At 28.7% G+C, this 14,714-nt stretch overlaps 1 protein-coding gene across 1 annotated transcript; it reads left to right on the top strand.

The window, feature by feature from the left end:
• The first annotated feature begins 8,004 nt into the window (after window positions 1-8,004).
• Window positions 8,005-10,653, top strand: LOC110667075 (WAT1-related protein At5g07050). The gene is made up of 7 exons (XM_021827800.2): window positions 8,005-8,369; window positions 8,475-8,537; window positions 8,763-8,879; window positions 9,071-9,320; window positions 9,462-9,623; window positions 9,720-9,871; window positions 10,159-10,653. The coding sequence occupies exons 1-7, from the start codon at window positions 8,164-8,166 to the stop codon at window positions 10,430-10,432; spliced, it is 1,224 nt and encodes a 407-aa protein (XP_021683492.1). The 5' UTR covers window positions 8,005-8,163; the 3' UTR covers window positions 10,433-10,653.
• The last annotated feature ends 4,061 nt before the right edge of the window (window positions 10,654-14,714 follow it).

Below are 14,714 nucleotides of genomic sequence, written 5' to 3'. Positions count from 1 at the left end.
TCTTGGCACTTTTCACACTTTTTTTTTTTCTTTATCAGTTTTTATGAAATGAATCTTTTGAGCATGTTTTGTTGGGAGTGATCAGAATAGATTCTATGAGATCTTATTCATTCAATATGTTTCTTTGGATGAAAAGTTTTATTAGAACTTGTCTTGGCCATACTATACCTCTATTTTGGCTATATGTATTTTCCTTTATGAAAGGCTGACAAGATAAGATGTGAATTGTGGCAATGGAGAGGGCTGCTGGTGGTGCTGGATTTCTTGCTTGCTACCCTTTGGTGTGATTTGATCACCAATTGCCCTTGTTTGACAGACTTTTCCAATCAACTTTCGATTATTGAAGTTGTCTCCAGAACTATAAGTAATAGCGAGTCGAAAGTAGCTGCTTTATGCAATCACCACTATTACATTACTTTTGCACCGCCATGCATATGGTGTAATACCAATGTGTTAATTGTGCAATCAAATTCAAGAAAACCAGATTATGGATATGGATATGTTTAATGCTTATCTAAACCCTAACCCTTTTCAAGAAGCAAAAAGGGATTATAATCCATATCTCTATTATAATCAATGTTTCTTTGATTATCTCCAAAAATGATTTCTTATTTGATCTTTATGAAGGTCGGCACAGCTTTTATAAATGAAAAATTGAAACCTAATCTGGCAAAGAACACGAGGAACTCATTAAGGAATACCTTTATTATTAAATAACAGATTACATAAAAATCCATGACTTTGCCCTTCTTCTGAGTTTGGTGATGATTTCTTGAATGATTTTGATTATCCAATAGTAGAAGAAGATATGAAGTGCAAGGCTTTTATTACAAACTATAGTTTAAACCAATGATATTGTTCTTACATATCTAAATCCACACCCCACTACATTGTCCAAATGAGGGATCCTTAACATAGTCCACCAATTTACTTCAAATGTAACTTCAATTTCAGTGATGAACACATGCTATCACACCGTATGTGAATCTGATTTACAAGCTTGCAAATTCTTTTACAAAAAATAAAAATAAAAATATTAAATAAAATGAGATAGACATTTTGTAGTCATTATTATAGACATTTTGTAGTCATTATTAATTAGGGGTGCATTTGATCGGTTCGGTTGATTAAGTAAAATTGACAAATTGAATGATGTTCAAATTCAGATCGAATCAAATTTATATTTAAGGAATAATTGAATTAAACCAAACCAACAAATATCATCAAACTGAATTTATTAAAAAAAATCAACAGCAATATACATAAAAATTAATTAATTAGTCTATGAGATAGATCTACACGATATATATATTCTCAGTCAATTTGATTTTTTCATTTTTTTAAAATTCAAAATAAATCAAGAATTAAAAATATCTAAAATTTTAAATCAAATCAAAACTAAATTAAGTCTATTTTTGTCCAAACCGAAAACTGCACACTCTTATAATTAATTAATTAAATTTAAAACTAGTAGTGCTAGTAATTTTCTGCCATGGGTCAGCCACGCATATATTGATTGAGCGATTGGCTTTGGATTTGGATGAGGAAAGAAGGATTAGTTTAGTGTATTATTATCTAATTATGGATAAAATAACTTCATTAATTATAGATTAGTAAGAATAAGAATAGGTTCCTTTAGCATACGGAACCTGGTGGAGACCTTATTGTGCTGTCTAATCTATTCTCCACTTAGAAATTTAAGAATCATTTTCTATATTATATATATAATAAGGAATTTTTATTATCTGAATTCAGTCTATCATAAATTTAAGATATAAAATATATAATGTGTCTCACTTATTAAATATATAAATCCTCCATATTTATTTCTTAAGTTTATAATAAATCGAGTTTGGGTAAGAATTTCTCATAATTTAATAAGAAAATTAAAAAAAAAAAACTCATGAAGAACTTGAAAACTTAAAAAAACCCATGAATATATAGCAAAGGTAATTATATTAATCAATGTAAGTAAGCTTTTGGAATTTTTTAGAAAATAGAAAGCTAAGCTAACAAAATTATTTGCAAGTGAAAATCATATGTTATTTTGAGTCTATTTAACAATTTATTAAAAAAAAAAAAGAGTTTATTTGATAAAAGTATTAAGATTATTGTTAAGGAAAACATATTTCAAATATATTAAATAAAAATATTAAAATTTAATTTAAAATTAATTTTGATATATTTTAATATAAAATATTAACATAATTAAATTATTTTTATTAAAATTTAAAATAATATTTTTTTAAAAAAAATGGATTATTAAATTCTAATCTCAAATTCAAAAAAAAAAAATCCTAATCACCCTAAAAACATAGTGAAGGGAACAAATACTAAAAAAGAGATTACCATAAGAATGAAAATTTTTTTAAAAAAAAAAAAAAGAAAATGCTATTGGGTTTGCATTTAATACTAGATATATTAAGCATCAACCCAATAGCCAAGTCTCATAATTGAAATCTTATGTATTGGTTTCATTTCTATCACTCGTTTGTGTGTATTTTTTGATAAAAAAATTAAAAATAAAAAATAATTTAGTCAAATGTCGATATGTAGGTGTCTGCTGGTTAAGGTTCCATCTTGAAGCGTGTCCAGAGGACTAGTCCTTCGGGATCTCACATCAAATATAGAGAATGCATGTGTATGAATTATATAGAAATAAAGATTCTATTAAATTTATTATGATTTTAACAGTGATTTATTTTTATTTTTTATATATTTTTCTGTACTTAAATAGTTTTTCATATTTTTTTTTCCTTCTAATATATCATTAAAAAAAAAAACCTAGCTTTACCTTAGTACCTCCAGTACTTCTACCAATCAAAAGCTAATTAAGGGTTATGACTGAACAATCAAAATTCAAAAGCATCCAATATAATTGATTGATTTCCTTCCAATTTGTTTGGTCTATGTACTATGCAATGGGTTTCAATATATGAATATTGGAATGGATTTAATGAATTAGGGTTTCTGGATTTCTAATTTGTTCTTTCATTGAGAGACATCAAAAGGAAAGAACTACTTTACAATATGATAGAAAAATTAAACAAAGGGTTAGTAAACTCTCAAATAGCAAGCCATGCTTTTGAAGAAAAGGCAAAAATGCATTTTCTTTATATTTCAATCGTTCTATTTTCCTTTTTTTTTTTTTTCTTAATCTTGTTTTCCCTTTTCATTAATCATAAGGACAGAAATTATAATGACACATATAAGCCAAAAAATAGTGCACACAGAAAGCTGTAAAGCTAGCTAGAGTGTAGAGTACTGATTTCAATGGAGATTTGTATGCTTAAGTAATTAGAATTGAATCTTTGAATCTTTGAGTAAACCCTTTAAGAAAGATGATGAATTTGCAAGAATTCAATAATTGAAGGCTTTTTGGTCAAGAATATTGTACAAAAGCCAATACCAATGTGTGTGCTTTGCTTTGTTAAAGGAGTGTCACATAGAGGCAATTGGCGATCTTTCTTTTATTTTATTTTTCTCTAAATAAAAGAGTAATTAGTTTAAGGTGGTAGGAAAAGGTGGCAAGTCAAAGAACCTTTTATTAATTTGGATCTATGGAAGCCAACAAATTTTTTGTGTTTGTATTGGATTGATTGAATTGCAAAATGGGGTTTGTTGGATTGAAAAGCTACCTTATAATGAAGATTGATGGATTTAATTAAATAATTAATCATCATTAGTGGAAAAAGAAATCAAATTACATTGGCTAATTTCATTCATTATGGCTATCCATGCCATTTAAGCTTTGATTTCTTGAATTTAATTTCTTTCTTTGATTTAGCATATACAATGTGGGATTGGATTAATCTTGTTGTTATATATATAGACTGTAATTTGTTTGAGATAATTGCCAAATTTTCTTAAACATTTTTCATGTTGATGATTAAGCCTAATTAATTAATTAATTAATCCAAATGATCATGTGAAGGCACTATTGCTTATTAATTATGGAATAACACCTTGATAATGGGTCCATTATTGCTTATTAATTGAATTCCCACTAGTATATTTTTTAAAAAATATTTCCAACTCGTCACTTCACCCATTAATTTTCAGCTTGCTGGTCCTCCATAAATTAAAATCCCTTCCTATATCTCTTTGCTACAACTCAAATGGCAAGGAACATTAATTTAATTATTAATTATTTTTATTCATGTAAAAAGAGATTTTTAGAGAAATTAATTAATTTCAAATAAAAAAAGACTTGCATCATCTCTATACAAATGGTTGATTGAATTTTCCCCACATAAATTGCATTCATATTTTTTTTATTTGCAAAAAAGCCCTTTTGAGTTTCTGATGAATAAATCGATAATCACTTAAGCTCTACTTAAATTAAATGAATCACTTAAATTTTTAAATTTTTTAAAATAGTCACTTAAATTCTTAAAATTTTAAAAATAATTCAAAAAAATTTGAGAACTTAACATAATTAAATCTCAATTAAAAAATTAAAAAAAAAAAATATTCAAGCTCTTAAGAATTAACCCAATAGCCATTTCTCAAGAGCTTAAAAGGATCTTTATTTTTTGTTTTTCCTTAGTCTAGGCTAACTGGGTCCAACACTGCTTTCTTTAAACGTGTATAGAGGCAGCTTTGTCTAAAATAGTCAAGAAAAGAAAAGAATTTTCAAATTCTTATTATTTTCATTTTTGAAAATAATTTTAACATTATTAATTAAATTAAAATTTATTAAAAATATTAGAAAATCTAATTTATTACATCAGGAAATGAAATGAAAAGAAATTACAGAAAAGAAGAAATTAATAAGTAGATAAAAGAAAATGAGAAATGTAAAAAGAATAATATAAAGGAAGACAATATTGAAACAACAAGAATAACTTTGTTCTTCTCTCTTTCAAAACTGCCTCAGAAGTTCCGACACATACACCCTGTGGGGCACCATTCCTCTCACCATTATATTTTGCACTTACACTTAAGCCCTCTCGTCACATACGCCAAAAACACAATGAATCGAGTAATAATTGATACATTATATAATAAAAAATAATTATTTTTATTTTTAATTATAAAATTAAATAATTTTAAAATAAATAGATAAAAAAATTCGAACCTTAAGACTTTCACATTTACTTTAAAAGTAAAGAAAGACTCGATGTTATATATCATGCGAAGATGAAAAGATAAGTGCACAAAATCATTTCTCTTTCTCTTTCATTCAACTTGGAAGGGAAATAATTGACAAATCTATGTTTTGCTTTCCCCATTTGTATGGTGGAGATAGAGAGCGAGCAAGTCTTCAATCCAGACATTTCTAAAGCACGTAAACTACACAGATCACATAGAATTCATTTGGAATAAATTATTTATAAAAAAATTTAAAAATTTTCACATAATTACATTTTATTTCTTTTAAAATAAATAAAAAAAATTAATTGACTTATGTTCTTACAAAATGAAAGTAAAACGACGAGGTGGCTAGCCATAGATTTTAGATTTTTCTCATTTATATTTGATTTATTATTAATTTAAAGAATTTTTTTACTTAGACTGGATTTATTATATATCCAAAATAAAATATTATGATAGTATTTATTTATTAAATACATAAAATTTTATATATTTATATTTTAAAATCATGATAAACATAATTTATATAAAAATATTTTTAATTTAACATATAAAATATATAGTCTTGGTAACAATTTCTCGTATATTTATAGGTAAGAGAGGTAATCGCACGCTCTTTCTAAGGGTTTTGAATGGATTGGAATTTGTGGAATCTGCTGCTTTTGGGTAGGGTGTAGGAATCAAATGGATGATTAGACGCCCATTGAAGATGGTGCATGCTCCACTTGCATTTGCTTGTGTTATGTCACACCTCTCTTTTCAAGTTTATGCATACAAAGTTGTTTTCGTCATCATGCTTATTTTTATTTTATTTTTGGGATTTTTTTAAATTTTATTTTGTTAGCCACACACACATATATATATATATATATATATAAAAGCAAATTCTATGATCCAGAATATCTATTGCTCAACATCAAGTATATATAATTCTTTATGTGTCATGCATATATCTTGCTTTCAATGGATTGGAAGTGGAAAAAAAAAATTCCTTCATTTCATTCATTTATCAATATTTTTTTTTTTAAGGAGAGTTCACCCAATCTTAAAAATTTTATGCATATTAATAACAAATTATACAATAAAATCGATAAATATAACGGTTTCATTGCAACCATTAATGGTTGTAAGTTCTATATGAACTCCATCACAATCAATTATTATAATTAAATTATTATATATATAATGATTACATTAAATAAAAATTTAGTATCGAGAGTTTTCTCATTTTTTTTAATTTCCTATTTTTATTATTGATAATTAATAAATTAAATTTTAATTTAGTGATATTAGCATTATTTCTAGAATTATAAACTCTTAAATTTAAATTTAAATTTGAGTAAAATAAATCAATGAGTACCAAAAATTGAATCAAAGATTCTTGCTTTACATGATGAGTGGGCAAAGGCAATTAAGATGAACAAACAAGGAATGAAAATATGGAATTAAAGGGTAACTTTTGGTAACTGTACAATGGAAGACTAATAGATGAACTCTTAATTAAGTTGTTCTTTGCTTTCGATCATCAAATTGTGATTAGAAATCAACAAAGGAAATTAAAAGGAACCGAATATATGCATTCTATTATTCTTATTCATTAGAAATTAGATGTTCCAAAATAAGACCTAACTCTTGGCTTTGATTCTTTAATTTAATATTTTTTATTATTATAATAGACACAAATTTAAGGCACTATTTGAAAAATATTTTTTATATTTTCTATATTTTCTAGCATTCAGAAATTAAGTCAATAAAAAATATTTTTTTCGTAAAGAGAAGATTAAGTCATTTTTAAGAAAAATAACTTTTTTTTTAAAAAGTAAAGTTATTTTTTATTTTATAAATTTTGATGATTTTATTAAAATGTAAAAATATTTATACATATATAATATAAATTATTAGTTTAACATTGCAATCAAATAATAAAAAATATTTTTATGAAAAATGTTTTAAAAAAATATTTTTCATATATAAATTATTTTTTACGAAATAAATAGAGTTTTATAGCACACACAATAGTATAAATATAATATATATAAAAAATAAGTAAAAACACAAGATTTATGAAAAGAATAAATTGCAATTGCTTAGAACTTGCTACTTTTCAATCTCAATAATTTATAAAATATTTCATTCGAACCGTATTACAGACTTTTTTAAATCGAATCATGTATATGAGATTCATAGGAATATATGGTGTCTTTAAAAAGTGGTTAGGGATGGGAAGGTATCCCGACCAATATTGGGGTGATAATGTAGGCAAATTTCCTACTAATTCTTCAAATGAGTTCGATTCTTGTGGTCACACAAGGCACATATTATACATGTGATATCTCAACACACACCTCTCTCTCTCTCTCTCTCTCTCTCTCTCTCTCTCTCTCTCTCTCTATATATATATATATATAACTTATTCACCTGCTATTTTCTTTTTAATAAGAAATGAATCTTTCATGCTGTACTAAGAATTTCGATTGATCCAACGGTTGTAATTAATCTGAAAAGGCAATGACTACGTCATGGGAATTTGCATGGGTGTGATGGTGATGATAGGTGGGCTACTACACGCACCTTTTCATCTCTTCCTGTCCCATTTCTTTCTTTTTTTGTTTTTTAAATTTTTTCTCAATTTAAATAAACAATAAATAAAAAATAATGGGCTCTCTCTGAAAAATAAAAAGCTTCCATCATTGCCCATCTATGAAATGTGACTCAGATACTCACTACTCTGCTACTACGTGTAGCCCACCTCTCCCTTTATTTCTATACTACTTGCTTCTTTAACAAAATGGATAATTAGAATTAATTCTCTTGTCTTTTCAAATTTTCTTTTTTTTTTTTTAAAAATTAATTAAGATATCAAATCGGTATAGTTCCCTCCAAACCAATATAAATAGCAGAGTTTGTAAATTTCTTCCTCAGGGAGAAGCACACAAAACCTTCTTTTGGGTATTCTTCCCTCTCTTCCTCATTACTTCTTCATTCCTTTCCTTCTCCTTGACCTCTCTTTGGGGAAAGAAAGAAAGAAAGAACCAAACCGATCCCACTGTTTTTGTCCCAAGAAAAATGAAGAACCAACTGGGTTGCTGCCTCAAGTTTCTTGAGACTTCTAAACCCTACTTTGCTATGATCTCCTTACAATTTGGCTATGCAGGGATGAACATTATTACCAAAGTCTCACTGAACCGTGGCATGAGCCACTATGTTCTTGTAGTTTATCGCCATGCTTTTGCCACTGCAGTTATCGCCCCCTTCGCTTTCATTTTTGAGAGGTTTAAAATCCAAACTCAAGAAATTGTAAACTTTTCATCTGTGTTTGCTGTAATTTTCAATAATTCTTGATCCTTATTGAATTCATATCTTTTCCAACATTCCAGGAAAGCACAGCCGAGGATTACCTTTCCCATTTTCCTGCAACTGTTTGTCCTTGGCCTTCTTGGGTTAGTCTCTTAGTCAGACATTTCTTTTTCATTCATTAATTACTTGGTCTTCTGCCTGGACCGTTCCACCATAAATACAAGAACTAAATACATGGGTACTTGTATTTAATAATTAGACTTGTGTCGCAAGTCTACCTGGTCTATACAATAAAAGTCTTTCTAACTTATATGGCTTAAAACTGGAATTAACTAACCAAGCTAATTAATTTATTTCGTTTGATATAGACCTGTGATAGATCAGAACTTCTACTATGCTGGGCTGAAATTTACATCTCCAACTTTCTCTTGTGCAATGAGCAACATGCTTCCTGCCATGACATTTGTAATGGCAGTCATATTCAGGTAATTATATCAAATAACTCAGTTTATCTAAATCAATACATAAATATTAATAAGTTTAACATAGTATATATCTCTTTATAAGTCTTTGGGTCTAAATACCACAAGCAATACTTAATTAACTTATCGACTTTCCTTGTTTAGTCACATTAGGGAAAATTAAGGAGATTTTAAATTGTGGGTTACGTGCACAGGATGGAGAAATTAGACCTAAAGAAGTTGAGGTGCCAAGCAAAAATAGCGGGGACTTTGGTGACAGTAGCTGGAGCAATGCTCATGACCTTATACAAGGGTCCAATAGTGGAGATGGTGTGGTCTAAGCATGTTCATCCTCGAAAATCCTATGTTACCGATACCACTGGAACCACTGACAAGGACTGGTTCAAGGGCTCCATCCTCCTTATCTTTGCTACCCTTGCCTGGGCCTCATTGTTCGTTTTACAAGTTAGTGAATTACTAAAATTCATAATATGTACTATCTTTTCTCGTTTTTTGCTTTTTTCTTAGAGAGCGATAATAATAATAATAATAATAATAATAATAATAATAATAATAATATGCAATTTTGCATGTGACATGGTACAGACCAAAGCTTTGAAGACGTACAAGAATCATCAGCTTTCTCTAACATCACTTGTGTGCTTTATGGGCACCCTACAAGCTATAGCTGTGACTTTTGTGATGGAGCACAAAGCCTCTGTATGGAGAATTGGCTGGGACATGAACCTTCTTGCTGCTGCCTATGCTGTAACTCTCTCTCTCTTTCTCTCTCTATCATACCCTCCTTGATTTTCTTATAATTTTTCTGGTACTATAATTAAGTTTTTATCTTTCAATGAACAGGGGATTGTGACATCAAGCATTTCATACTATGTCCAAGGATTGGTGATAAAGAAAAAGGGTCCAGTTTTTGCTACTGCTTTTAGCCCCTTGATGATGATCATAGTAGCCATTTTGGGTTCTTTCATCTTGGCAGAAAAGATAAATCTTGGAGGGTAATTTTCTTCTTCATTGCTTTTTACATTTTATGCACATTCATGGATGCCTGCAAGTATACTAGCCTACAATATCCCTTAGCAGTATCCAGTAATATAGCATCCTTTTCTAAGCTAGAATTCGAATATTCTCTCTTTTTGCTCATTAGTCTCAACAGAATCTCACAAGAAGTACAGATTCTAAAATTTTTCTAAAAAAATTATCAATATTAATTAGTTCAATTCTCATCACTCGGTTTAATTTACTCAAGTGACTAAAATGGGGCTTAATTCACTTGTGGGTGCAGTGTGATTGGAGCCATCTTGATAGTAATAGGGCTTTACTCAGTCCTGTGGGGGAAGCACAAGGAGAGGATGGAGGATCCTTATGAGATACCTGAACCAGTAAAGGGTGTTCAAGGGAATGGCAATTCAATGACAACAATAGAAGATATTGAGGCTAATGAAGTTATTGATCTACAAAAAGCAGAAGCCAACAGCAAGTTGTCTGCATTGGCCATTAGCATGCCTATGCCCATGCCAGAGCTTCCAATTAAAGCCACTCAAGAGCCCAAAGACTAATTAAGCAGAAGAAAATTCTATTGGGACTAGGCTTCTTTTTTTTTTTTTTTCTTATGATCATTCCCCCCATTTTGTTATTATCTTTTTTTTTTTTCTTTAAAGTGATATAAACATGGGGCTTTGCAGTGTTTCTTCTTTTTCAATTTTTCCTCTTTGCGCTGTGGTATATTTTGTACGATGAAATTAAATGAGAGAAGCCAGAAATTACCATTTGCATAAAACTTTCGGAATATGATATTATATTTTGTCCTAAATTTATAATAAATTAAATTTAAATAAAATTTTATTTAATTATATATATATATGTACTTATGGCCTGTCGTCTGATGCAGATTCCACTAAAGATGCTAGTGGGTTGACATTTTCATGTATGTTGGGCTAGTTGAATCCTTTTCGGCTAGCTATTAGTATTCTAAGAGTCTTTCATGATTGCTTTCACCTGCACTATTTTTGCATCTGATGCTTCCATCTAACTTAAAAAAGCAACATTTATGCACATACTCAGTACTGGTACTGCAGTGAGATACAATGGGGAGAGGATATAAAGATGTTTTGAGGTTTAATTCTATTCGGTTCATTTAATTCCGATTGTAATTAAAACTTAAAATTTCATAATTCTAAATTCATTTGATTTTAATTAAAATTGAAATTTAAAATCTACAATTCTAAAAACAATTCTAATGTCACAATCACTGAGCTTATGTTTTGAGCTTTGATGACTTTTGCTTTGTTTTTCTCTTTTTTCTGCAATTTATCAGCTTTAGGAACATTGGGTTTGGTGTGGTTGCTGACAAGTAAATCACTAGTGATTCCTATTCCATAGAATAGAGGGTTCTTGAGGAAAGTATCTGAGATAGATACACATGAAAATGAAATAGTTTAGTTGCTTCTTTTAGTTGCTTCTTCCACTAGTTTTGGGACCCATAATTCATATTGTTTGCCCCATTAGACGAAGATTATTTGTCTCAGTGGCAGCTCTGCTAGAGTTTATTCTAGTTCCTTCACAAACGCTCAATTTCCATCTAATAATCAATTAATTTACAAAGTATATATGTTGCTTAAGTACTGTTTCTCCCTTTATTTTTCTTAATTCACTACTAATTAAAACTATTAAAACTTCATGTTCTTATTCAACTATTAACTATTGGTCTTCAACCCTTTTTGTACTGAGAAATGTGAACCTTCATACATATTAATCTCTTTTATTAAAGATTAAAAACTAATTTAATTTCCTTAATCCTATATTATTCTAATGATTTGTCGTTTTCTTTTTCCTTTAAAATAATTTCATCTAAATCAATCTCTCAATTAAAATTAAAACTCTTATTTTATCATTGACAATCTAGTGTTGCCAGTGTTATTAAAAACGAGAGAAGCACCAGGTGAGACAAGACACCCCTGTGCCGTCTCTACTAGGTACGCTTGGCCTATCTTCTGAGAGGCGACGCCTCAAGCTAGCAAGGTGAGAGGCAGCCGTTTTTTTTTTTTTTTTTACTTTTTTTGATTTTTTAAAACAAATACAACTAAAACCCTAGCAGCCCACTAACCTCACACCAAAAATAGGAGAAAAAAGGCAGCAGCTTGAGCTCTCTTCCTCGCATAGCAGCTGTCTTCCTCTCTAACAAATCTCTATCTCTCTCTCTCTCTCTCATCTTCTTCTTCTTTCCTCTCTTCTACTCTGTTTTCCTCTCTCTCTCTCTCCCTCTCCTCTTATTCTTCTTTCCTCACGGTACAACAACAGTTGTCCTTTTTTTTATTTTTTTCTTTTTTTTTTCCTCCTCCTCTCTTGGGTATTATTAATTAGTTATTTATTTGTTGTTAATTTAATTATTTTACTTTTTATTCTTGTTAATTAATTGTTTAAATTTTGTGGGTATTGTTAAATTGATTATTTTACTTTGTATTCTTGTTAATTAGTTGATTAATTAATATGGGTATTATTAATTTATTAGTAATTAGTTTACTTTTTACTTGTTATTCTTGTTAATTTGATTAGTTTTACTTTTTCTCTTGTTAATTAGGCATTAGTTGTTAATTAGTTATTTATTTTATATGGGTATTATTAATTTATTGTTAATTTAATTATTTTACTTTTTGTTCTTATTAATTAATTATTTAATTTATATGGGCATTGTTAATTTGTTGTTAATTAGTTTACTTTTTACTTGTTATTCTTGTTAATTAATTGTTAGTTTGATTAGTTTTACTTTTTTTTCTTATTAATTAGAGATTAGTTGTTAATTAGTTATTTATTTTATATGGGTATTATTAATTTATTGTTAATTTGATTACTTTTTATTTTTGTTAATTAATTATTTAATTTATATGAGCATTGTTAATTTGTTGTTAATTAGTTTACTTTTTACTTGTCATTCTTGTTAATTAGTTGTTTAATTTATATTGGGTATTGTTATTTTGTTGTTAATTTATTGACTTTTTTTATTCTTGTTAATTTTTTTTTAGATTATAGATGGGTGATAAGGGTAATACAACGAGATCTTCTACTAGCTTTAAAAGAACGGACTCAAGATGGACACATGTAATTCAAGTTAGTGAAAATAATACTAATGATCTTTAATGCATGTACTGTATGAAAGTTTATAAAGGAGGAGTTAATAGAATCAAACAATACCTTGCTGGAGGCTACAAAAACAGTTCGGTGTCCAAAATGTCTAGAAAATATAAGAAATCAAATGTAGGAATTCATTACTAAAAAAAGAGAGTAGAAATCAGTTATGAATATAGAAAAACCACCTAAATTTGATAACGTTGAAATACTGGGAATTGATGACAATGAGAAAGAGAAAGAGTAGATACAAGAAATTAGCAGTGAAAAACAAAAACAAATAATTAATGTTAGTGACACTGGTACTAGTGCTTCAAAAAAAATCAAGAGTTCTACCAATGCAAAGCAGTAGAGGGCCTATTGACAGTTTTTTTTCCCCTAAACTGCTAGTTATAAGAAAAAATATGAGACATGCTACTATTGATAAAAATAGTCTAGTTAAGAAGGAGTTAAGGGAGCGTGTTTGTGTTGCCATAGCATGATAGATGTATGATGTGGGAATAGCTTTCAATGCTGTGAATTATGATGGCTTTGGGGAAATGATTTGAGCAATTGCAAATTGTGGGAGGGAAATGAAACCTCCAAGTTTTCATGAGGTTAGAGATTTAGAGTTCGGTTACTTAACAAAGAAGTGCAGACCATAAATGAACTTCTTGAGTCTCATAAAGAAGAATAGGAGAATTATGGATGTTCATTGATATGATGGACGGACGAATAGAAAATGGAGAACCTTGATCAATTTCTTGGTTAATAGTCCAAATGGAAGCGTATTTATTAAATCATTTGATGCAAGTGATGAATCAAAGACAACAGCATTGTTGGCTAGTTTGATTGAGAAAAAATTGATGAAAATTGATCCTTAAAAAGTAGTTAGAGTGGTTACAGATAATATATCAAATAATGTTACAGTAAGTAAAATTTTTATTTAATATTTTCTATCAATAAAAAAAATATATCATTTTATTTTTATTATCAATGAAATGAATTATCTATTTGTTTATGATAAGGAGAATACTAGAAGCAAATTTTCCTCATCTATATTGGACTCCATGTGCTGCTTATTCTACAGATTTGATGTTGAAGGATAATTTTAAGATCCATGTTTTCAAAGAAACATTCCCAAAACTATTGAGCTTACTGATTTCATATACGACTCTTCAGGAGTTCTAAATATGTTGCGGAAGTTTACTAATAGAGTAAAATTGCTAAGGCCAGGGCAAACTAAATTTGCTACTGCTTTTATTACACTGGGAATGATTCATCTTCAGAAGGCCAATATTAGAAAAATGTTTACTTTAGAAATTTGGATAACTAGTAAATGGGCTAAAGAGGTAAAAACCAAAAAGTGTGAAAGAACGGTTTTGAGTCCTGCCTTCCAGAATCATGTTATTTATGCTCTTAAAGTTACTGGTCCTCTTGTTCGTGTGCTTCAAATGGTTGATAATGAAAAAAAAAAGCAATGAGATATATTTATAAAGCCATGGATAGGGCTAAAGAAGCCATTGCCAACTTACTCAATGGCAATAAAGAGAAATACAAGAATATTTTTGAGATTATTGATGTGAGATGGTCATTTCAATTGCATCGTCCTTTGTGTGCTGCCGGATACTTTCTAAATCCTGAATTTTTTTATCCAAACAAGATGAGAATTGAGTGTGATGAAGAGGTGAATACATGATTACTTTCGTGCATTCATTAAGTAGAAAAATATTTAGC

Source organism: Hevea brasiliensis, chromosome 1 (assembly GCF_030052815.1).
Source record: "Hevea brasiliensis isolate MT/VB/25A 57/8 chromosome 1, ASM3005281v1, whole genome shotgun sequence".
Classification (NCBI taxonomy): domain Eukaryota; kingdom Viridiplantae; phylum Streptophyta; class Magnoliopsida; order Malpighiales; family Euphorbiaceae; genus Hevea; species Hevea brasiliensis.
This window is presented reverse-complemented; position numbering and strand designations above follow the sequence as displayed.

Bases quoted from the DNA above. Each gene is read 5' to 3' on its own strand.
- LOC110667075 (XM_021827800.2), top strand. From the start codon at position 8,164: ATGAAGAACCAACTGGGTTGCTGCCTCAAGTTTCTTGAGACTTCTAAA. The intron at 8,370-8,474 runs GTTTAAAATCCA...CCAACATTCCAG, and splicing joins TTCGCTTTCATTTTTGAGAG to GAAAGCACAGCCGAGGATTA. The intron at 9,321-9,461 runs GTTAGTGAATTA...GACATGGTACAG, and splicing joins CCTCATTGTTCGTTTTACAA to ACCAAAGCTTTGAAGACGTA.